Here is a 25,507-nt window from a genome sequence, read left to right on the forward strand (position 1 = left end):
GCTCTTGACAACAAAACAGTCTTTCAGTAAAGAGAGTCTTCTTTTAAAGTCACTTTCACCTGCAAGAAAAGCCCAAAACAAGTCATAGTCCATTTCTCAAGCATTAAGCTCTGATGAAGTGTTATCTGTTGCAGCAATATTAGCATTGGCTTTGTTTGAGTTAGAATAGAGAACTGCTGGCAGTGCAGTAGTTTCAGCGATAGCTTCCATCATGATAAGATCTTTTGTATTGGTGTGGCCGAGCCTGATCACATTTCACGCCTTGAGAATTGATTTGATCCTGTGCATCGTGGTTTTCTCTTTAGAGTCGAGAAAATGAGAGATCACCTTCTTTTCTTGTGCGATGAGTTAGCTTATAATGTCTCCAAATCATTCTTATTGGTATACATGTCAGAACATTAATATTATAGTGATAGTTCTACCATTTGAACCTGTATGACTTTCTATCTTCCGCAGAACACAAAAGAAGATATTTTGAAGAACGTTGTTAACTGGCACTTATTCACTTGCATTGGTTTCGTCACGCTATAGAGGTAAATGGGGGAAAGTAGTTTTCGGTTACTGACTTTTTTCAAAATATCTTCTTTGTTTACTGCGGAAGAAAGACAGTCAGAAAAGATTAAAGGACAAGAGGGTGAGTGGATGATGACACAATTTTTGGATGACCTATCATTTTAAAAACTAAACGGCAGCATCATTTATTGTATGTTCTGAGCCATTTTTGGATGTGCTATTTGCTATTAATTACATTATTTATAATACATTTAAGGAAGAAGAGCAGTTTCTCTGATTACTTTTCAAACATTCTCTATGGAAGTAAGTTGAAATAAATGCACCTCTCTGTCATATCTGCTATATTTGAAATGAGTGTTTGCATCCTGATCCCACACCTACTGCGAACTTTAATATGACCTAATGAAAAAGCAAACAGCGCTTTTATAAGACTACTCACCTATGTATTAAACAGGTTTTGCTGGATTAAATCAATTTTAACACACGATCATAACACTTTTTTCATCATAACAAGGGAACGTCCACACATGCACACACATGGGAGAGTTTTAGCATACAATGTTCAGACATGCCAATCTGAGACGACATGCCTTTGTAATCTCGTTCTTTATCCTGTTCTTCTGTTTTCAGTACAAAAGTAAAGCTCTGTGCATGGGCTTGTCCTCTAAAGTAAAAGAGGCAAACTCTAGGCCAGGTGTGATACTGTACATTATATCACAATGATAGAACTCATTTGAGACGGATATAAGCATGCTGGAAATATTTCTGTAGGGAACAGGAGACATCACACACACATCAGGTTAAACGGTATTACATACTATACATGTGCACTCATGGACTTCTCCCATGAGACGCCCACAGATACGTTCACTAATACTACATTAAGAAATAGGTCAAAAGTCTACTGACTGTATCAGGGACAATTGCTCAGCTGTAGTTTATACAGACTGCGGTCTGCAGGGAACACGACAGCTGTACATCCCCCAAAGAAAACACACAGACCACAGACACAGTAAGACAGTGTTCAAACATTCAGTCGTTTTAAGATCCCTAAAGACATCAGAAAAGACGCCTTTCATTCAACCATTTGTTTGACAAAACCAAGCACTCTGATAATACACAGACGGAAATATATACTATTAAACTGATAGTTCACCCAAAATTCTGTCATCATTCTTGTCATTTCAAACCTGAATGACTTTCTTTCCTCTGGAGAACACAAAAGATAATATTTTGAAGAATGTTGGTAAATGAAAACCGTTGGTCCCCATTGACTTGCACTGATTTTGTGTCCATACAATAGAAGTCAATGGGGACTTACAGTTTTTGGTTACCAACATTCTTCGAAATATATTCTTTTGTGTTTTTCAGAAAAAAGAAAATCAGGTTCAAAATGTCAAGACAAGCGTCCGTGTTAATGATGACAGCATTTTGTTTTGGGGTGAACTACCCTTTTAAAAGTTTAGGGTAACTTTTTAATTCTTCATTTTTCAGTCATAAAAACTATGGAGTAACACAAATGTAACTAAGGGGATTGTCATAAAAAAAATCATAAAACTTTGTAGAATTTGGAGAAATGCACTCTTTTTGAGGTCTTCATTTTTCCCATCTATTCTGATCCATTCTTTACTATTTGGTTAAAGTCAGTTTTTGAAAAAAATAGTTTTGTATTCTATTAAAATGTACATGTTTTTCTCTACACAACTAACCGATTCAGACATGTGTCTTTATATCAAGAAGTTTTTAAGACCACGAGAAACAATTCAGTCAAGTGACCCAAAATTTCTGAATGGTAGCGTATAGAAGTCACAGAACTCAACGGACAATGACTCCACCTACAGACCACAGTAGTGTAAAAATCATTATTTAATCACCTGCATTTGCATCAATGCTCATATTTCATATACATTCCAACGCTTGTCATTTATCTGTTTGATAAGACATATTGTGTGCAAAAAATGCAATTCATGAAAAAGGATAGAAAAATTAAATGGAAAACAAACTACCGGCTGATACTATAATAGTGCATTTAAGCAGTAAACCGTGCAGAGTTTAGATTGATTGGTTAACAAAAACCTGCTTGTTTTTAATTACATTATTTATATTAAACTTGTCTGTAATTAGTACTGCTTACTGGAATGTATGATTGATTCAGTACTCCTTCAATGTTTAGTAAACTCCATAAGAGTTCCAGGGATAACATGTTACAGTATATTGTACAATATGGACAATATGCAAAAAAAATAACGTGTATTATCTGAATACTGATCGATGTATTCTTACATACTGTTGTCCATCATAATAGATTAACGATTTAGTGGAATTTATACCCAGCATTATGACAGGGAACACCATAAATAAATAAGGCCACCAAAACATAAATTATGTTGCAATATAACACAGGGCTCAGAAACACAAGGAAAGTTGTGGGCTTTATACATACAAAAAGGTTACACAAAAAGTTGATAGTTGGCACTTGGATGCAGAAAATAATTCATATTCTAAGCATTTTACAGGGCACAAACCGATTCATAATAGACAATGACCATAATTACATTAAAGCATCTTTCTCCTGCAGCATCCAATTTAGGGTTTGAGAAAGAAACAACATCCACATCTTAAAGAACATACGGTTAAAGTTCTTAACAACAGTATTAGTTGCATAGTGTTAGAATCATATGAGACGCATATATACGTATCTCAATGTACAGTATATAAAAAACGTTAAGATAATCAAGCTTCAAACAGGGATGAAACAACCCCATTTTGCTGTTGTCCATGATCCCAGTAAACAACTGATGGCTAAACTCCTTCAGACGTGTTTTATTTCTCAGTACATAATAATCCAGTGATTCCGGTGAGATTGCCAAGCATTTGCCTGCAACTCCTGCTGGATTTGTAGTTTTCGTTAAAGAAGCAGGTCGCCTTTGAATGTCTTATGTCCACACATCCATGGGCACCATACCTTCTTTTGATCCCATAGGTGGGAGAAGGTTCTGCTCGCTTAGGAACTGGAGAGGAAACTGGACTAGGAAACCCCGAATCTTCTTCAGCTCCTCTTGGGCACGGGCGGGGTCCTCTTTCTCCAAACCAGGCTTTGAGAGGAACCCTTCTAGTTCCAGAATTGACCTCACGTCACTGGACGGCAAGCAGCGGAACACCTGGAGGAAAAGAAAATGTTAAAGTCAAGTCGTAGGACGTTTAAAAGAGCAGGGTGATAGCAGAAAGTGCATAAGTGATGCAGAAATAACAAGTCTTTTTATTTATTCTTCAATCATTTTTGAATTGATTTTAATAATAATGATGTCAAAATCCAAAGATGACAGAAAAGTACGGCGAGACCTTCTGGTAGATGGTTGCGTTCCGGGCAGCAGTGGTCATCCACACCTCCTTGTAAAACTGGTCACTTATAGGGTCAGTCACATCAATGCTGGGGTCTGTGTTTGCACCCAGAATCATCCTGTTGGTTAGAAGAGAAAAAGCTCAAAAACAGATGCCTTTGAACATCGTGCAAATCTTTACAATCGAAGTGCAAAAATAAACAGGTTTGATCGTGTCTGACCTGAAACACTCAAGGCGCAAACTCAGTCCGAAACGTCCGGCCTGATATTCTTCGCCGCCCATGATGGACTTCACAGTCTCAATGTCCTCATAAACTACAGCCACCTCACTGTCTCTCTTACCCAGCATGCTACGATCATTGATGTTGGCAGAACCTGACAGAGGAAACAGGACAGATTTGAATTTATTTACATTGATAAATATCCTAAAAGTGGTGCAAAATCATGCACATCTATTTTATTACTGTATTGTATACTGTTTAATACACTGGATAAAGGGAGGAAAGCATGGAGATGACGCCATTGACTGGCGGCGCAATACAAGTTTTGAATATTTCTGGCTTCAAACACTGTCGAAAATATTAAGTATAATCGACATGTACAAGTGATAAAAATGTAGCAATGTGCTAGTGTTTTTTGTTATTTTTTATATAAAAAAAATCAGACATTTTGTACCTTTAACACACTGTATTTCGAAAATATTAAACATGCTCTCGCATGTTCCTGTGAACTGGAGTACCGCTTTTTAACATTAGGGAGAGCCGTTGTTCACATCATTGTTACATTAGCACAGGAAACCTCTATGACAACATGCAGTGATTATTTGTGTTTCCTGTCTGAGGATGTCTTTTTCTACTCACCGATGATGACGGTGTTGTCGTCAGCGATCATCATCTTACTGTGCACGTATATCAGTTCAGTCATCAGCTTTCCCTCCAGCTCAGTGTGGGTCCTTAGACCCCCAAATGAGATGTAATTTATCCACTGATCTTCCACTGAAGAGAGACAGACAGAGACATAAAGAGTAAATACGATATAAACCTACGAGGAACATCCCACGATAACCCTCCATTTCAAATGCCTTTTCCGTTCACTTGGGTATAAACACATCGATTGGGATCAATTCTGCCATTAGCGGGTATTTTTCCCTAAATAAATTTTATACTCAATAAATGCCCAAAAACACAAATGTAAAAAGAACAGCTCCTGCAATAAGTATCTGTATCTGAGATCCAGCAGAGATGCAACAGAACACCATAGACATGCTGAATAATTCAAACACTCCACCTCTCACACAGCAGGGTAAAGGGGTGCAGGTTGTTAATCCGAGGTACAACTTCACTTTGACAGCGAGTAGATAGTGTGTGATAAAACACACATTCCATCCGCTGACCTATCATTCACAAGGTACCACAATTGAAAGCATGTTTGTCTATTGCAATAACATAGAGAACCACTGGAGGACACTGTCTTGAAACAGCAATCTGAGAAATAGATGTCACGGGTGGATTATGAAGTTGAAGCACCTGTTGGGGCAAACCCGTTTTATAACACAAGACTCAATTGTGCTCTAGTTGTTTGTTTCTTTTGGTATGGGAGGCATAAAGGCATTATGAGTAACAGGGCAGTGCAACAGGAAATTCTTGCTTGTGCGCTTGTTCATTCCCATAAAGCGTCAACCCCATCAATAAACGCGGTCAATAGTGTCTTGATTTTTTTAAGCCAGAGAGGACGAGTACACCTTTAGTGTCTGGAATGGCTCTCCCCGAGGAAACCAGAGGAAGAACATCAGATAGTCATCGACACTCCCTTCAGAGATAAAACATTTATAACGGTTATATACATGCACTGTACTTACTTTCCTTCTTCAGCTGTGAGATAATCGAGTGTTCTCCTCTGATCATGGTCCTGTGAAAACAGAAGAAGATTAAGAGTGCTATAATCATTCGGAGAAAAAGTAATTAGGACCCAAATAGAACAAAGTCCAACTGAACACTCCCTTTGTAATTGTAGTATTTACTGCCAGCAGAACTTAATGGTTCATGTGACATTAAATTATTCTATCTTGTTTTATATTAAAAATATATCATATCTGTTATTTTATCACTAAGAGATTATTGTAATTACATTGTAAAGTCCTCAGAGGTGGACAGTTGGGAGTACATTTTTCTGTACGTTTCAAGTGTTTTTACTTTGAAGAAAAACTTCACTGCATTATTTAAGGGATAATGTACAGACAGGTGGTTGTTATCGCAAGAATAAACCCACACGATGTGATCCAGAGCACCCTCTTATTACAAATTTACTTACATCATAAGTAAGTTATTGATGATTAAACAGTGATTTTATTCATTTTATTATCTATATAATATACACAATAATGTCGTCAGAGGTGTATAAAGACCTCACATAATGAAGCGTTATATTTTATTACATTTGAATGAGCTATTTCTATCTACATACACAGTGGATTTATGGAAGTCACCATGTTGTTTCAACAGTAGCCCTTAATGGAAAACCTCCACAACAGAGCTTGTTTCGTAAATACGTTATCTCCTTCGGCAAAGAAGCAAAAACGCGCTGACATCTTATTTCTGTACAGCCACCAAAGTGTTTAAAGGAATGGTTCATCCAAAAATGAAAATTCTGTCATCATTTACTCACGCTCATGTAATTTCATTCTTAGAAAGAAAGATATTTGAAAGATATTTGGAAGAATGTTTTATGTTCAGTTCCGGAACATCATTGACTACCTTACCAGGAAGAGTTAAATGGTAATCAATCTGTTCAACAGAACAAAAAATACAATATTTTTTATCATACTATGGTAGTGGATGATGTCCCAGACCTGAAAATTGCTAACATTCTTCCAAATATCTTTCTCTGTGTTCATTGGAACAAACTAATGGGTGGCGAGAGTGAGCCGTTGGTTGCAATTCGCAAACTCACCACTAGATGCAGAGTTATACGTAATTATGAAATGTAGTGGAGACATAATCAATGATATTACGCTTTATAATGTAGTGAACTAAAACAGTTAAATTGTTAAAAACATGAAAATGTAGTAAAAATACAATACTTTTCACGTATAAAGCCTGTTACTAACTCTTTACTAGTGTTTGTGGCTGTAAACATACTGTGGTTTCAATGGCGTAACAAGCAATGCTTCATGATCTTTGTCCTAAAAAACTATAAAAACATAGAAACTTTCAGCACCCAGTCAAAACAAAGAGATTTCGTTGAAGCAAACTTGTAGAACAGCTTGTTTTCCAGGTTTAGGAACTATATTGTACAGGTCTACATGTGTAAAACTGTGCAGCGTTTCATGTGCAAAGAGGATGTTAAAAACACAACAAAAACGACTTTCTTCTACTAATACTACTTACTAAATCATGACATTTAAAGGATAAAAGTAAAACATTTAATCTCACCTGTAATTAAAGTGCATGACTGCTTGTATGGCACTGCCACCCCCAGTGTTAATATCCCCCTCAAAACCAGGAAGCAGAGGCGTCACCACATAAACACGGTACTTCTTACCCTCCCTGTGACCCCGAAGAAAAAACAAGAGAGGGGAAAATCAAATAGAAACTTTGAGAACAAATGGTAACTTTCTATTAAGTATATGCAAAACTTTCTGTGAATCAGATTCGATTTCCTGTCTAGAAAATCACAAGTTTGGAGACAGCTTGAAATTGACTCATGGTTTATCTTATCAGCTGGCTATTCTTTTACTGTTAAAGAATACCTTTTAGTCTTTAAGCAAATCTAAAAAAACATGTCCATTCACTGTATTGATTTACAAGTTTCTCATTAAACAACTAATGTGCTTGTGTGTGTCAAAGGTGTGTTAATGTACTGCATGAAAGCTTTAAGGTGTATCATGTCAAACAGAACGTTTTCAGCGAGGAATGCTGTCAGTGTGTGTGTGCTTTCTGGAAAACAGAATAGGAATTGAGTTATTGAATGCAGACAGCTCACCGATAAGCTTTAATGATCCTTTTGGCGATGGCGTCTCCGATTTTGTTGTGAACGATTTTGTTGTCTGCACAGCTTATGAAGAACTGGTTCTATAAGACATCAAATTCAATTTGAACTCGTATGAAGGCTGTTATTGTAGAAAATGTTTTGTAACACTACACATTATGTAGAAGCCACATTATTATTATTCGTAAAATTTCTGCTCATGAAGAGAAAACAAACACATGTAGTGCCACACACCTCTATGTAGATATAGTGTTTGCTGTGTTCAATGATGTTGACGTAAGCCGTGTGAATCGAATCTTCGTGGTATTTTATGCCCGCTGACCAGTCTGAGGCAGAACGCAATACCTGAGCAGAGAGGGAAAATAGGATTATAAAAGCTGTCTGCCAGAGCTCTGATGGGAATATTGACATTTAGATGAAACCTCTACCTGAACGTTTGCCTGCGAGCATCCAGGAACCTGATACTTGATCTCATTTCCAGTCGTGTGAGATTTAGGAAGGAGATACGGGTACGAGAGGGACCTGTATTTGGGCTTCATGATCTGTACGTACACAAAATAGTCGTATGAAAAGAATTTGTCTTTCTATATCATTTGTGAAGTTGGATTATAAACTTGTAAGTGTAGATAAAAATAATTAAATATCTACATCTAAACACATTCCTTTATATCTGACATGGTAATGTAGATAACAAGAATGCCTATGAACATGCATCGACTACTCACAAAGAAACCAAAAATATTATGGGATGGAACAAGGGTATTTTATAAGTATGTGAGTGAAATGATTTTTTTGTCTTTCTCGCCTTGGTGAAATTCCAGCGCTGTATGAAGTGGCGCGCAACATCTCTGGCTGCTGTCCCGTGAACCACAGAGGCAATGTCATGCCAGGGCATTCTGGGAGTTATGTGCCTGTCAATAAAATCTGAAAAAATATATATATTTTTTTAAAGAAAGTATAGAAATTATATAAATGAATAAAATAATTAAATGATGGTAAATACACTTCAAAAGCACTGAAATGTTCATTTTTTAATAAACTTTAACATTTTTGTAAATGCAAGTACCCACCGTCGAAAGGTTTGTCCAGCTGGATCCAGTCCTTATGTACGAAGTTGCAATAGTCCTTGCCATGCCAGAAGCGTGTGTTTCCCATCAGCCCGATGACGTCTGCCTGCAGATCCTGGGCTGATTCTGCATCTGAGAACATTGATGAGATACTCAGCAATGAGGCATAAAATACCACCACACAAGTGTTACTCACAAAACCATGCAGCACATGGCAAAAGGCAAATCTCCTTTAGTTTAATAAAATAAAATGACAGAAACAAAACACGCTCGCACTGTTCAGTGACTATAAGCTAGTGCATTTTGTTCAGTTAAACCTGTAAATTTACTTCGGAATTTGCAATCATTGGATATTTTGGTTCTTACTCATTTGGGAATAATGTCGAAACCACAGCAAACCACACAGTGCTCTGAGTGTTCAGAAAGGTTGTCCCGCGATCACTAAATGTGAAATCCAAATTCAGGGCAACCTTTCACACGTGAAACATCACACCCAAGCGTGATACTTACTCACCGCCGGGACACAAGCAGGAGGGCATGGAAACCCTCAGCTCGATCCATTTAAGAGGGATCAAATTTTGGTTGCTGCAAATACTGTTAGAATAGCCTGTGGAAAAGGGGCATTCTTGTAATCTTGGACAATCTTAGGAGCTAAAATGACAAATACTTTTTGTTGAGAGGTGATCTATTGGGAACAGTCGATAGTACAAATTTAGTCCATACTACAAATATCCCAACAAGATGTTATGAGCACATCTACATTTACTTGAGAGTTTGAAGACAATTGTTTTTCAAAAGCATTACTAGTTATCATTTACACAAGATGGTCAGTTATATCAAAGCGCTGCCAGCGGACTCTGCAAAATAACTGATGTGCGATAACAGCTGAGAGTGGGAGTTTGGGTCGGTCCACCAGCGTTTCAGTTCCAGGGATGGGGGCGTACTCACTTTCTTCTGAGCTCTCGGCGCTGCTCACGCTGTCTGCTGGTGCCAGCCCGTGTTTCTGCAGCTGCCTGCGGATGCTGAAACGGGTCTTCTTGATCTTTCCTTGTCCTTTCAGTTTGGGCTGGTCTGTGTTGTCCACGGGTAAACTTTTACCGTTCCCGTGCGACGCACCGGCCCCGTTTGGTGGAGCGGCCATAGAGGAAGAAACTTCAGACAAGTTCTGTGTGACACATGAGTAGCAATGAATTTTAGGATCTACGAGGCCTCTGGGAACATATCTTTGGAGATCTCTAGACTGCAACACCTTTTGATAGACCCCTTATGTATTGATGGGACAGTTCAACCAAAAAAAGTGCAAATTGGCGTCTGACTACGAATAGTGGCAACATATTTCTAACCTCCGTAGAAACAGGAAGAGTCCTTGTGACACTTCCTATGTCAGTCAGCCGATGTTCTTGATCGTCCCAGCGCCCGTATGCCAAGTCAATGCCTCCCACGAAACCCACCGATTGGTCAACCACAATGATCTTCTCATGATGTGCCCAAAGGTACACGGAGGACGACACATGGTCAGGATGTCTCATTACCTAAAACACAAAAGACAGTCAGCCAATCATTTCTTTCTCTTTCATTTGATTACTTGAATATTTTTTCTCTCACCTTGATGTTAGGATGAAGCTGTTGTAGTGTCCGTTTGCTATATTCACTGTTTATACCAAGTGCCATCTCCACCTCCTTATACAGCATCACAAAGATCCGCACACCTTTTTGCTGCAAAATGAAACGCATCATATTAACATATAACCTAGAAAAACACCCCAAAGAGTGAATTATTAAACAAGAGCTGCTTTATTGTTGGGGCTGTAAAGTGACATAGGGTTTGGATGAACTCACCGCTTGCCGTTTCAGGACAGAATCGAGTCGCCAGCGGTTGCCCTCGACAACAGGCCTCTTGAGGAAGATCTCTGGACTCAGCCTGGAGTGACACAAAGCATCAAATATGCATAAACGTCGAGTCTCACATCACACTGCCACAGACATAAATTCAAACGTATTATAATGAAGGATTACGATATTAGGATGTCTGGCACAGTGACTTGATGTTGTAACGGAGCACCGGGCATCTGTCTGATGAAGGTAACAGATCTCTTCGCCCGATGCTCTTAGCTGGGGGTGTCCTTTGAGAAGGCGCGTATAACGTGTACCAGAGTGTTTCTTTTTTGTTATTCTAGCACCTTAATTTTGACTAAGATGTAGTGAGTCGGTGATTGTCAGCAATCTCTTTGTGAGTTTATTTCACAATGATGACTAGCTGACTTTTCTTTAAGTCCTTAAACAATCCTTAGGACTAGTTCTCCCTCATTTGGTTAAAAACCATTCGCAAATCTTTCTTCACCCTTAGGATTTTTTTTCTGTGAAACACAAAAAGAGACATTTTGAGAAATGTCTCAATGGTTTTGTGTCCATACAGTATAAGTCAAGGGGGGGGCAATGTTGTTCGGTTACCAACATTCTTCAAAATATCTTCTTTTTTGTGCTGCAGAAGAAAGAAATTCATTCAGGTTTTTCAAAGGGTGAGAAAATGATAAGAATGTTCCTTTTCGTGCGAACTATCTCTCGTCTAAAGATTTTCTAAAGATCTATATCAAAATTCATTATTTTTCTTAGAAATGATTTACCGATGAGGTCACTGTTGTAGTTCATCTGATATAAGTAATATGTTTCAAAATGAATCAATAGCACCCAGCGTGAAGTTAATGATGGATTAGCAGGATTGGTTTATCTCAACATACCACCAGTCGGTGATAAAGATCTCCTCCTCTGCCGCCTCCAGGGCGTTTGCCACATCCTCCATAAACTGCTTTCCATTCACATACCTGAAAAACAACCAAATCACAGATCATACATCAGAATTCAGTCACCACTTTTGTACAACAAACCCAGTTTATTATTTACAGATGCCTTTACGGGAACATGACAAAAAAGTTTGTCATGCAAGGGCCAATAATAATCCCAACAGAACCATAACACCTAGCTTTAAAGGCAAGCTAAAGAAGACAACTTGGATAATCTTAAAGTATCTTGCAAATACATACATTAAAATACCATTTTATAAAAGGCATTTTATTTATATTATTTTTTACACATTTTACTTTTATGTATGTATGGCTGTAATTTCTAAAGTCTTTGAAAATGGTGATTCCCTTTACAAGACCATCTCCAAGCTCATTGTGCAAAGCAATTTTGTTGTAATGAAGCCAATAAACGCCCATATTACTCAATTACATAATTTTCATAATTCCTTGAACACAAGGAGCAATGGGGCTTAATGCAGCAACAATGAACAACAAATCATCAGGCAGTTTCAGCAGATAAAGGTACAGCTTCAGAGTCTATCACGCTCTCTGCGGGGTCAGAAGAGGATGAGGTCTACAGTTACACTCTCCCTCTCATTCTCTCATATTACTCCTGTGAAACAGACTTCACCTGAAGACACAAGAGCTTTCAAATGTCTATCTGTGCTGGGAAACAAGAGCTCTGCTTCAGCCAGTGTGTTTGGCTTTTCAGGATAATTTTCTTATTAATATTATAATATAATATATAAACCTATATACTATAATATACTTATAATATACATTGTTTTAGGCATGAAATCTATTATTTAAAGCCTTCATATCTTTTTGCTTCTTGAATGAAATCTTGAATGAAATTTTTTGCATATCTGCACTACAAGGCAAAGATACTCAAATATAAAGCATTTTTTAGATTTAAATAAGCGACATTTGTCTTGGTAAACTAAAATTTTGGTAGGCGATTGTTGGTGGTTGCCAGGGTGTTGTCATGCGGGTGCTGCTAAGATGTTGATACCTTGTGTTTTTTTTACCAGTTTCCTAGTTTGTTTGGCAAAGACTGGTCGCTCGAAAGGTGCCACCTTATGGTGCTTTTCCACTGCATGGTGCCGTCAGGTTTAGTACGACTCACTCGGTCCAGCTCATTTCACTTCGTCTCACTTTGCTTTTCCAAAGCAGTTTAGTAGCGCTTCAAAGTAGGTGGCTAATGTAGCATTTAGCATTGCTTTAACGGTCTCAATCTCGATTTGCCTGTCACGGACAAAGCATATAACGGAATGCCAATATTACGTATTAAAATGCGTATTCGTGTGTTGCAAATCCACTGACACTGCAATGATTCTCTCCGCCCAACCAGTGATCATTTCGGTATCGGCACAGTACGCTTGGAACCTCAACCGAGGTGGTACTAAAACACGTATCAGGTACTAGGTACTGTACCCAGTGGGAAAAAAAACAAAAGTGAGCTGTTCCGCGCTGTACCGTGCAGTACTATGTAGTGGGAAAGTGCCATTATTCTTACCAACAAGCAAGATAAGATGTCTAATAATTCATGTCTGACATCCCTCATTACAGGCATGTAATACAATCGAGGAAAAAACCCTCTGCGTGGTGCGATATTTACCATTTGGCTGGGACGTTCTTCTGCATTTTAGCAAAGGATGAAAAGCGATGTTCCTTAAGAAAGTTAGTGCCATAGTTCTTCACAAATTGATCTAAAGCCTGACCCCACCAGCGGGCGTGCCGGTAACTGGTGAACTTCAGCACCAGAGCCCTGTGAGAAGCACACAGCATTGTGACTTTAATGTTATGTTTATCAACCACATATCTTGTCAAGATTATCACGTGAGCCTCAGCTCTTGGTGTTCACACACCTGGACAGGCTGTCTATCCGGACGCCATGCTTCGTCTCGGTGTCTTTAGTGTCCATTTTGATGTCAAACGCCTTGTCCACAAGCAGGACAAATGAGATGGCACCAGAGTCTGGTTTCATAAGCACGAGAAAAGAGTCCTTCACCACCAGCCACCTGTAAAGGTCATCAAGCAGGTGTTTGGATAAAAATCACATTTTTAAAAGAGATGGAGAAGATCAATATTGTGATTTTAATGTTTTTTCCACAAAGTCAGACTTGTAAATATGTTTTTTTAGACGACGCAACACTAACCTTTTGGACCAGCGGTAGCACATTCTGCTATGGCCACAGCAGTTCAGTCCAGGAATACGGTGACCTCCTGACCTTTTGAGCACCATGCCCTCTCTAAGAAAGAATTCAACAAAGGTCAAGGATAAATACTGCAAAACCCAAGAATTACATTATATATAAATGATCTGATCTCAAATTCTAAAATGTTGAGCCAATAAAGAGGAAACACTTACAAGCCTTTTGGTCCCAAGTCGTGGATGAATGACAACTGACTCACATCAATGAACTCCATCTGTGACAAAAACGTTTAAAAGCATTGAAATATCATCTATGGTCCAAACTAAACACTTTGGATGAGGAATTCTTGGATTATTTTACTTTTTTAGAATGATAAACTGGTCTGACATTATTGTCAGAACTGAGGTCTCATATACATATTTTGACAATTTATTTTCATTATGTGATGTTTTTTTTTAATTTATTTTTAGAAAACAAAAAGTTATGTGAAGGAAGTCAAATGGAATGGAATAATTTAATAAGAAGGGTCAGAATGCAGAGAGAACCTTTTAATTCCAATGTGGCGAAGTTGTAACAAAATGCAACTAAGGGTATTATGTTGCAACTAAAAACAAAACTACGTAAAAGGAACTTTTTTATATTAGAGCTTTTATAAATAGCCAAACTTTGCTGAACATTTTCTTAACTTCCTTTTATAAGGTCTTACATTGAGACACTTTTTAAACAGTATTAAAGGATTTCCTATCTATTGGGTATGCAAGCATACTAGTAGCAGTTTTAAATTTGAATTGCAATTGGCAAAATAGCAATGCAGAACGTAAAATGACAATGCATTTATGTTTTGAAATATACATTGAAAATAACATATTAGGTATAAAATTTAAATTCAATAATACAATTTACATTTGTAAGTTCAAACACTAGTTTTAATATGTAATTTAAATGCGTATTTTAACACTCTTTAAATTGCAAAATACAACTATGGGAATAGTTGCATTTTCAAAAAGAACACTTTGCCATATGCCATTATAAATGCATTGTCATTTCACAAACTGCATTTAAATAAATAAAAAATGGCTACCAATATGCTTCCATAATTGGGATCTATCTGGGGTCCTATTGGCGGTCTTTTCTCCATTATTTGTCTAAGTTATCCATTTCAAAGACATTTTTCATTTCCGTGTATACATACCGTTGCGTGGTAATTTCTGTACATTGGCATTTTAAGCAGCTTATTCAAGTAATCTTCAAGTTGTCTCTAAAAGAAACACATAAGTCAGACACTATACAATGTGGAAGACAGCTGAAACATGTCAACGGAAATAAAAAAAGAGAACTGACTCTTCTACTAGACACTTGCTCTTCCCTGGCCAGTTCCTCTCCCCCTCCCCGTGGCAGAGTCGGCATGCTCCGTTCCATGTTTCTGTTTACCGTATGCCTCCGTTCTGCATGACTATGGACCAGACGAACCAAAAATTGTTAAACTAGATACAAATTCATGGTATATCTGCAACAGTATGCGACTTATGCTCTCACATGCGGATGGGAATCGGGATTCTCAAGAAGGCCTTGTAAGTGCGAAGTTCACGGTGAAGCTCCATAAAATGTTTCTCCTTCCTCTTGATCAACCAGGTGAAGTTTCCGTGCTTCATTTCTATCTTAAATACTGAAGGAAGCACCTGGACACATGAGAAGATCAGCCACAGATAAAAAACGCTTCAACAAGCTGCATCCCAAAACATGACTGATGATGTGCGATAAGACTTTTGTTGTTATTCTTCAAAGGCAATTTTTGCATGTGCCAAGTATTTTTGTTAATAGTGTCAAAATCTCCAGGGCAACATGTAAATTGCCTCGCCAACCTCTAAATCTCCCGGGCAACAGATATACCTCCTCAGCCCACATGCGGACACTTCGTGAAAGTGAATGGGAGTGGAAGATCTTACCTTAGAAACGCTTCTCTGGGAGGTGACGTTAAAGCGATCCTGGACAGAAGTGAAGCGTTCCACCTCCAGGATTTTGGCGGTTATGGGAAGAGCGGTAATGAACACGCGTCCTCCAGGTTCCTTAAAGCCTTTTGTTTTATACACGGCTGAGAAGCGGATGCAGTTTTCTGTGGACACATTCACAACTGTGTTTAACTCAAAGTCTGTGAAGCTTTATTACTGTAGATTACATAACTGTTTTTTTTAAATGTGTTTAAATGGAACGGTTCAGCCAAAAATTTAAATGTTGTCGTTGTTTATTCACCTTCATGTTGACTCTTTTTTTATGTGGAACTCAAAAGAAGATATTTTGAGATATGTTTAGTGATTTCTCTTCCCGATACCGATACCTGGCCTCAGTGTATCGGTCGATTCGGAGTACTGTTCCGATACCTGGGTGTGTATTTGTATACAGCTGTATATACTACCAGCCAAGTATGAATTGATAGATTTCTTTTACGGTGTTCGTCAGACTTATCTCTTCATAAAACATGAACAAATACATATAATAACTAGAGTATTTTTATTATCTGACAGTAATATGTATTTTTTAACTTGAATCACTTTAATTCAGATCATTTTGTGCAGGTTAGATTTTACAACGTCTTTATTTTTTTACCTGCACCAGTGGGGTCCTGGCCGTCAAACTCCTCTTCTCCATCGCCCATGTCGAGTTCTCGTGTGTCCAAGTTCTCCATGATATCGGTCATATCATTGGCCACCAGATGCAGGGTGCTGACTGAAGGGTCTTGCTGTCGCAGCATGGCTAACAATCGGCCCGCCGGCCAGGGCACTCCTTTAAGTCATACAGAACAACAGACTTTATTCAACCTTATTGTGCTCAACCCAATATTTTAAAAATGTCAAGGTGAATTGTTTATATTATAGTGATTGAGTGTTTCAGTACGTTCATTAATTGAAGAATTTTAAGAGACAGAAAACTTTTGTCAGTTTCGTATAAGATCAGTTATTCCTTCCAGTATGCGTGTGTGTGGTTGTGTTGTGTTGTGAGGATAGATGAATGAGAACCATAGAAACCCATTCAACACTGAGACAGGAGTTTCTGCTGACTAATAAAACTCAAGGTTTGAATCGAGGAGAAAAGATAGAAGTTTCCATTCTGTTTCTCATTCTTCTTAAAGGGGTGATATGACAGGGCTAAAATGAATATTATAGTTTGTTTTAGATGTAATTCAACGTGTATACATGATTTCAGGTAAAAAAGCAATCGTGCATGTTTGTATCTCCTCTGTGCCCCGCCTCTCTGAAACGCGTGGATTTTTGATAAAGCTCATCGCTCTGAAAAGGGAGGTGTGCTATGATTGGCCGGTTAACCAGTGCGTAGTGATTGGTCGAATATTGCGAGCGTGTGACGGATATGCAACACATCTTACCATATTTGGAAATCAAGTTCCAAAGCAATTGTACTGACAGGTACGCACTCAACACTTGCGTATACATTTGGGCGGTCTTAGTCAAATCATAACATAACCTGATGTAGATTTTTGGGGGTGTGGTTACACAAGGCGTTTCAGGCAGGTCTCGTTCCGATGCGGTCATTTTTGCAATTTTACATGTCTAATACATGCATGGGCAACTTATAACTTAGAAAAAAGACACAAAAAAGACACAGAAAAACACGTATTCACGCCATATGACCCCTTTAACTCCTAGCAATACAGCAAAGATAAATGCATACCAAACCAAACCGAGATACACAGACCATTTACAACAGCAAATGTTTTGAAAATTAATTATTATTATTTGGTTTGTACAGTGAGAAAGACAAAAATAACAAGTTAAATTAACTTTTGACATTTTTTGACATAAGGGTGTACCATATGCTGGCTTTGTAATATTTACAGAGAAATAATGTCCAGAACAGGTCAGATGAATGGGAGGCGGGCGTCCGGGTGAGCGTTTAGCACATTTATGATTAAATCGAGGCTTGGACTGAAGCCTTGTTGAAGCGCAGCTCTTGCTTCCATGGAGGTGACCCGAGTCCATCAAAGGCAATTACAATCATCACATCTTGAGGAAAAATATCAACCACTCTGTTGAATGAGCTGATAGCTGACCTAAAAGAAGTGGTGAATTTACATAACAACCACTAAAGGAAAACCAAAATAGACCAGCTCTCACTTCCTTAAAGCCGACCAAGTGCTGCAACATTATAAGGAACATAATATTGCAAAGTCAAAACGGTCAATGCAGTCTAGGGTATCAAGCAGATATGTCGGATACAAAAAAATGGACATATCTAGTAACGGTCTGTCCGTCTGTCTGCAAGTATTAAACGTGAGCATATAACTCATTCCTGCACATGTCCACGTGAATGATACCTCATATTATTCAGCTTATTCTGCGATCACACTTTGAAGAAAGTAAATCATTGGATTATGTTTTTGGAATGCAATCTTGCCGAGATTGTAGTCATTCCACATTCAAGCAGATTCAAGGGGTGTTCTTGCATTATTGGTAAACAGATCCCCTGTGATTTTAACCATATGGTTATTCAGGAATAATGACATAATTTGTGTTTTGAAGCAGAACAAACATGTTGGGAACACAATTGTTTTTGCTAAGAATCCTCGTAATAGTCACAGATACACTAGCGCGTTTATTCAAATATTCCTTTTTGTTTTATGTAAATCACACTGTACTCTCGTCGCCACATTCAAATAACTTTCATTACACACCTGTCAAACACACCTGTCAAACACACAGTGATGGACTTCTCATAGAAACAAATCCTGTTTACATTCATACGATCATTCGGACAAATTATGAGTCTTGTGAGGGGTGGAACACTTCAAATTGAGACAAAAAAACGTTATAGCTCTCAAGAACAGACAAGCTCGTACAAAGACAAATTCACAGTTAAAAGTCAAAGGTAAGCAGTTCAGTTATCGTGCACCGTCTGTAAAACACAGACATTCACACTTGCACCATTTCTAACAGACACCGCATTCAACGCTTCAGCAAATTTTGAAGGGAACCGTTGTGAAGCAGTTGGAACAATAAGATCAACCACATCAGTTAAAACATTTTTTGGTTTAGATGTTCAATATTTTGATTATAATACATTATCTGACAGAGTTTTGCTGAAAGTGTCACATCCATAATGCTGAAATTGCCAATCAACAAACCCCAGCGCGACCACATCATCACGTTGCTACGGCAACAATGCAAAAGTTTTAAATGTAATAAGATGTGAAGGCTTTGTTTCTATTTCTCGCTTTTGGGTTTGGCGAGCCGTTTTATGCATTAATATTGTTTGTCGTTTAAAAAATACGTAAAAACTTTGCCTTTTTGCTTAAACATTTCATAGTTTTAGATATCAGTCAATCAAAAGCGATCCATTCACTCCACAGGTTTGCTCCTTTGTTATTTTCTTGTAAGTAATGTGCACACCGTGGCTTTTGGATGAAAGGTATCCGTTCAATTGGCAAGAGACCAAGTCTTTCTACACAGTGAGGAGAAAGGGATATCGTGTCCTTGTGTGAACATGAAGGATGACCTGTAATCCCACATCCCTCCTTCAGAAACTATACAAGTAAAAACACTCTTCTATACAGTTAGGAGTCAAACCGGTATTACAGAAAGTGACTTCCTTGCATTTGTTTCTAAACATACTTAAACACTTACACAAACATCGGCGGTCCGTCATAAAAGTTCAGAGGTAAAATGAGGCTTCGATGAAGTACAATTCATGGGCACAGAGAAAGATTTCTTAACATTCAGATATGCGGTTATGGAATGCAAATATAATGCAGTGTTTCCGCTTGGTGGGAAGGACTAGACACAAGAAAATCTTGTCCTTATGTTGTTCCAATTGCTTCCGTTGTTTACCTCATTTGTAAGTCGCTTTGGATAAAAGCGTCCGCTAAATGACTAAATGTAAATGAGACAAGTAACTATATGTAGGGAAAAAGTGCTGTGTTTTATACACTATATTGGAAGTGGCCGCGGAATTCCAAATGTTAATGGCTTTAGGGGGACTAACACACAAACGCAGTACATTAGCGGCCGAAAGTGATGTCCAAATTGAGATATTTGCTTGTTTTCAATGAAATTAACTAATTATTTGCACATTTTTTGAAAATGAATCGCGATTAATTTTACATGACATTAATGTTTTAAAATAAACTTGTTGATTCTAATTGTTTCACATATACTGTGCAGAAACAACATAAAGACAGTTTATTTTTAATATGTCTTTAATCCATAGATTTATTAAACATTTTCCATGAGTGTTGTGTACCGTGCTTGGAGTTTCAACTGATCCAAGCTTTGAGAAGAATTTAAGGAGCCTTTGGCAAAAAATAACAACCGAAACATGGACAAAACTTCTTGTCAAAGCGCAGGATAATATAACTACAAGAAAGGGTCAACAAAATGGATAAAATGTACATTTATTATATTGAATTTAATTGTTTTCCTAATGATTTCTGATATACTGTGGTTTGCCGTTTGAGCCAAAAACCTTCGTCCAATAAATATCTTAAAAGTTTAGCGTTCAGTCCATTTTGTACCAAACACATCACATCTTGATGGTTTATACAACCTGACGGAGCATCAAAAACAAATATGCCCCCCGACCATCACTTTCAGTCTCAGTCACTACTGTAAAAGCATATTATCACACACTTTCCAATTCGAACAAACCACCTTCAGATGAGTTTACAACGAACACCTCCATAACCAAACACGACCCTGATTCACATTCCAGTCTGATCATTGCCGTTGTTATGAAACACATTGTGCGTCTATATACATATATATATATACACATGCCGCAGTGACTCACACACTCACCCACATACATGAACACTGATATTAGAATCACACCTCCAACGCCAATACACATCTTACTAAAGACTGAACGATGTGTATACAGTACGTTACATTGATTTTAAGTCAAGCTGAATTATTGTAGCATTTGCACAATGTCTCAAACCGCTTCACAGAACATCAATTGCGCTCAATTTGTCACAAGCGGAAACAAGCCATAAAACAACACGTGACATTAGAATGAGTTAACATATCTGATATGCATTAACATTACAGAAACTTCAACAAACTTCAAAAAAAACTAGAATGTGAATATTTAAAAAAATAAACATGTCCACTAACCTGCCCGCAGAGAGGCAGAGAAAGACCCATCACTGACTTCTCCTCTCAATTTTCTTTATCTTTACTATTTAAAAAGATGAGTAAAACAATAAAGAATTGTGTAACGCCGTAGAGCACACACACTGACTGCTCACAGGCAAACAACAGTGTGCGCTGGAGTATATTTGACCAAGTGGGGGGAGCAATAGAGGCTGAAACTGAGGAGTCACATGCCAGAAGAAGGAGGAGTCTTTACATTCTTAAAGAGTAAAGAACCAAAATTCATCTCTTGTCCTTTATTTATTTACTGTGCCGGATTTGTATCGTTTTTGGACTTCCTTTTTGGAAATGGGCGTCTGTGTGTGGACAGAATGTGTTGTGCAAGTTAAGTCTTAGAAAGCTTTAAGCCAATTTATTATAATTCACATTTCTTAATGCAGCTTTCTAAAGAAGAGTCATGCCATTGTAAGGCCAAAGGCCTGTGCAACATTGTATATACAAATAAAAAGAATCGTTGCCTTTTATTCCCTTTTGTATCTCATCCCATTTTAAACTTTTAATCTTATGCAAACATCTGATTCTGGATTAAAGCTCCAATCTGCGGCATTCAAGACAAAGCTGTGTTTCAAACCACAGTGTGCTTTTCTTCACGTCTTCGGGAGAAAGCTGTTATTAAACGCTCATCTCCTGGCAGGACTGTATGGCACATGACATGACAGTCCATACACACCCACCAGCCACACACAAACACACACACATTGTGTACACCCGTATTCTTAAATGCAAGACTGGTTGTTCATGTGTTGATGGTGGAAACTAGATAATGCAGAAAGTAACAGAAGTTAGATGGTTAAATGAGATAAGAAACACAACCATACACTCATAAGGTGATTCTCAAACATTTTTTACAACTCAGTCGTCTACATATTTGAGCATGATGTTATTCCCGTCACGTGATATTTATTGTAGTTGTCAAGGACACGTACACAGCATGCAGTGTATTTTAAATAATGCGTTTATGAGCGCACAGACAGATCAATGTATATTCCTAATTTTGTCATTCGTAATCTTTTCATTTAAACCATCAATGAGAGTCAAAACTATTTTGATTTGCTTATTTTAATTATATAGACTGTGAAGGCCACTGGTTGTATTTTGGAATGCTAGTAATAACACAATGCATCATGATTTCAATTGAGTTTACGTAAAAGATTCCAGAGCAGGCCAATGGGTGCTTTCCTTTCCTGTAGCTCAGTGCTAAGAGAATTGCGTTAACAACGCAAGGTTGTGGGTTCGATCCCAGGGGACTGCAAATACCTATGTAAAATGTATAGGATAAAGCAATGTAAGTCGCTTTGGATAAAAGCGTCTGCCAAATGCATAAATGTAAATGTAAATGTAGTGTAAATGTGGGTGCTAGGCTACTTTATTTCATTCATATTGAGCATCAGTGTCTAATGTTGAAAAGTAGGCCTACGATCCGAGAGAAGATCAATACGGCACCGCAGAGCACATTTGTTGACAGTGGTTGAACCAAAGTACACTGCTTGCTTTATTCATAGAGAACTATTCAAAAGACCTTTTTCTATATTTGTTTGGTTCATAAACTACATTACTGGCTCAACAAGACCAGCTGTTGAGTTAAATGAATCAATTTTATTTGCTTCCAAGTTATTAGAAAAAACACATCATTTATTTTACATTATTTTCTATCATTCGCCTTAGAAAATGCTGTCAAAATGTTGATAATAAAGAGCGTGAATCTGCTGCGCTGGCGCCCTCTTGTGGTAGACACATGAAGCGTTTTAATTAAACCGCCTGCAAGCAAGTGGATTTAATGTTGTTTAGCTCACAGTGATTTGATTTAAGACAGCTTGTGATTTAATTTAAGGCCGGTTCTGTCAATTGTAATCGTAGTGATACTACAAACTCTTTTTAAATAACAAACAAATCACATTTTTGAGAAAAGACGTATAACCTGTGTCAAATAAAATGGAGGGATTACTTAAAACATTTTGACACAAAAGTGAGCAGAAGTGCATAAGTGACAATGGACAGACAGACTCTGAACTGACGGTCACAAGACATTTAGCCTGGAGTCATGCCACTAAAAGTGACTCACGAATGAATCTCACTGTGTTCTTAAATCGTAAACCACTACCAAAACCACAGCGATGTTCGGACTGGCTTTTTCGGAAATTGTGAAACACCACATCTCTGTTGCAATGCCTATTTCTGTACATTATTTCGAAATAATGAAAGTGAGACAAACATCTCGCATGTAACGAGGTTCCGGTTCCACAGAACATTTCCAGATTGAAGAACTAGCTCTCACCCCTCGATTCACACCCATGAGCTCCCTCGATGAATTCGACTTCCTGTCTCTTGTGATAAAAATCACACATTAAAACCACAAAAAAAAACGTTTCCCTTTTAAGTATGCATGTTGAGTTAAAACAGTTCTGAATTCACCGTAAAAAAAAGGTTCTCACATATAGTGTACCACCATGTCATGGTTTTATATACAGCTAATGCACAGAGGATGCAAAGAGTGACACTGTCGACCACAACGAAAGCAAACGACACCACTGAAACCAACCTGAGGACAGCTTTCATTTTACACTCATGTGTGTCCGCAAACGTGTCTGCTTATCTGTGTACATTCGAAGAGGAAAAGGCCCCATCACTACAGGCTAAAAGACCAACACCAGAACAGCAGCTCATGTAACCTGGCAACAATTTTATCAATGTAACAAACATCAGACACTTCATGTACGTTGATAAGGTGTGTCCTGCGGTCTCAAAGAAATAAATGAATGCTCCTGTCATGTATCTCAAGATTGTAATCCACAGGCCTCAGGAACCGCACCCCCCTCGTACCGTCTCTATTAAATAGGTTCTCACACTATCTGTTTTGGTGCTGTTGTCAGATATGGAAGTTAACAGCGGGCTAATTTGTTTATTGCCTCATTATTGTACAAAGGACAAAACGCTGTGTATCTTTTAAAACATACGCAAACTCACACTTACACCTCTGCCCACTAAGTCAACCGAACACTCCCGATCTGTTTGCCATGAACCAGATCATCACACATGACCCAAAGACTCTTACTATTCTTAATTGTATTCTATACAGAGACCTGCTACAATATGGACAAACATTAAGATCATAACACATGATTATATAAAAGTCTGCTCCTTAAACAAGATCAATTTTGGTGCTTCTGTTGCTATTCGGCCCACAAAAGCCTAATTTTAAGATGACATTATTGCACACTAACATTGGTTATAAAGGTGACCCTGGACAACAAAACCAGTCTTATGGGGAAATTGGGATTTTTACATAATATGAAAGCTGAATAAATACGCTTTCTGGTTATGCATGAGTTGTTAGAAAAGTACAATAAAAATCAGTAATCGAAGAGTGTAAAAAAATCTAAATATTGAGAAAATGGCCTTTGAAGTTGCTAATCAGAGGCACTGTAGTAGACCGTCCATTCACAAAAATTTAGTTTTTATATGTTTAAGGTAGGAAATGTACAAAATATCTTCACAGAACAGGATCTTTACTTAATATCCCAATTTATTTTGGCATAAATTAAAATTTATAATTTCGACCCATACAATGTATATTGTCTTTTACAAAAAATGTTCCCATGCTACTTAAGACTGGTTTTGTGATCCAGGGTCACACATGGTTTTATTAAGCACGAGAACCAAAACACAACACACAGATGAGAGCAGGATTTGGTGTTCAGCTAGTGACAGAATGAATCAGTTTGTGTCATTATAAACTATAAAGTTGGTTTAAGGTTCGATGTTGGTGAATTTAGGGACCGTCTTGAAAGTTACATGTACATTAAAATATAAATCTCAAAGCTCAACAGCATTTTAAGGGAACCAACGTTATGCCACTTTAAAGTTGCCATGCAGGTACAGCAGGTTGTTATGGGTGTTGGCACTGACAAAAACTGCGTTATTCAAAATGTGTCACGTTAAAGTTCCTGCTGTAGGTGACATGAAAATATATGTAAACGTTCTGGCGTCACACATTGTATCTGTTGAATCCCAAGAGGTCTTTTTAACGGAGTCGAAGCAGAGATGCAAACCAATGACTATCATAACATGCGGTCGCATCCCTGTGTAGCTATGCACTTTAAACTCTTATCGCATTAGAAGTCTACAGATGTCACTGGTTTACCTGGTTGTTAGTTTATCCTATGGAATTGAGTATAAACGTACCTTATTAAGAAACGGAGGTTGATATCTGCGTATCCTCTGGATCAGCTGTTGAGAAATAAAGTGAACGAGACAAATGCCTCGCGCTTCCTCTTCTGCCCTCTCGTACCCGCCCAGTTAAATTATACATGGGCGTAGATACTCATTGAGTCAATAAATACACAGACACAGTCACAGTGTTATTGTTTTTACACAGGTCCACATTCATATGTAAAGATCGTCTCGTCACTGTTTGAGAAAATATTCCGAAAGGAGAATTTACAGCATTTTTTATTGCCAATTAAATCAAAAGAAGCATTGAGT

At 37.9% G+C, this 25,507-nt stretch overlaps 1 protein-coding gene across 2 annotated transcripts; it reads right to left on the bottom strand.

Annotated features, from left to right (window-relative positions):
* Positions 1 to 2,361: 2,361 nt before the first annotated feature.
* On the bottom strand, positions 2,362 to 25,313 carry pld1b (phospholipase D1b). 2 transcript variants are annotated; one of them, XM_056738699.1, is made up of 26 exons: positions 25,208 to 25,313; positions 16,470 to 16,646; positions 15,812 to 15,978; positions 15,402 to 15,544; positions 15,207 to 15,318; positions 15,058 to 15,123; positions 14,081 to 14,139; positions 13,869 to 13,961; positions 13,578 to 13,730; positions 13,328 to 13,477; positions 11,647 to 11,730; positions 10,748 to 10,829; positions 10,514 to 10,624; positions 10,252 to 10,440; positions 9,857 to 10,073; positions 8,912 to 9,040; positions 8,647 to 8,765; positions 8,270 to 8,383; positions 8,076 to 8,186; positions 7,836 to 7,924; positions 7,286 to 7,399; positions 5,713 to 5,762; positions 4,715 to 4,849; positions 4,076 to 4,229; positions 3,856 to 3,973; positions 2,362 to 3,674 (listed from the first exon to the last, which is right to left on the bottom strand). In XM_056738699.1, exons 2-26 carry the CDS (start codon positions 16,612 to 16,614, stop codon positions 3,450 to 3,452), a joined length of 3,129 nt encoding a protein of 1,042 aa, XP_056594677.1. In that variant the 5' UTR covers positions 16,615 to 16,646; positions 25,208 to 25,313; the 3' UTR covers positions 2,362 to 3,449. The 2 variants fall into 2 exon arrangements, with proteins under 2 accessions (XP_056594677.1, XP_056594676.1); XM_056738698.1 differs by lacking the exon at positions 25,208 to 25,313 and adding an exon at positions 20,987 to 21,136.
* Positions 25,314 to 25,507: the final 194 nt, after the last annotated feature.

Source organism: Triplophysa dalaica, chromosome 23, assembly GCF_015846415.1.
Source record: "Triplophysa dalaica isolate WHDGS20190420 chromosome 23, ASM1584641v1, whole genome shotgun sequence".
In the NCBI taxonomy this organism is placed as follows: Eukaryota; Metazoa; Chordata; class Actinopteri; order Cypriniformes; family Nemacheilidae; genus Triplophysa; species Triplophysa dalaica.

Bases quoted from the DNA above. Each gene is read 5' to 3' on its own strand.
- pld1b (XM_056738699.1), bottom strand. From the start codon at position 16,614: ATGCTGCGACAGCAAGACCCTTCAGTCAGCACCCTGCATCTGGTGGCC. The intron at 8,384-8,646 runs GCGAGAAAGACA...GTGTACGTACAG, and splicing joins AGCGCTGGAATTTCACCAAG to ATCATGAAGCCCAAATACAG. The intron at 5,763-7,285 runs GTGAGATTAAAT...CTGTTTTCACAG, and splicing joins GTCATGCACTTTAATTACAG to GACCATGATCAGAGGAGAAC.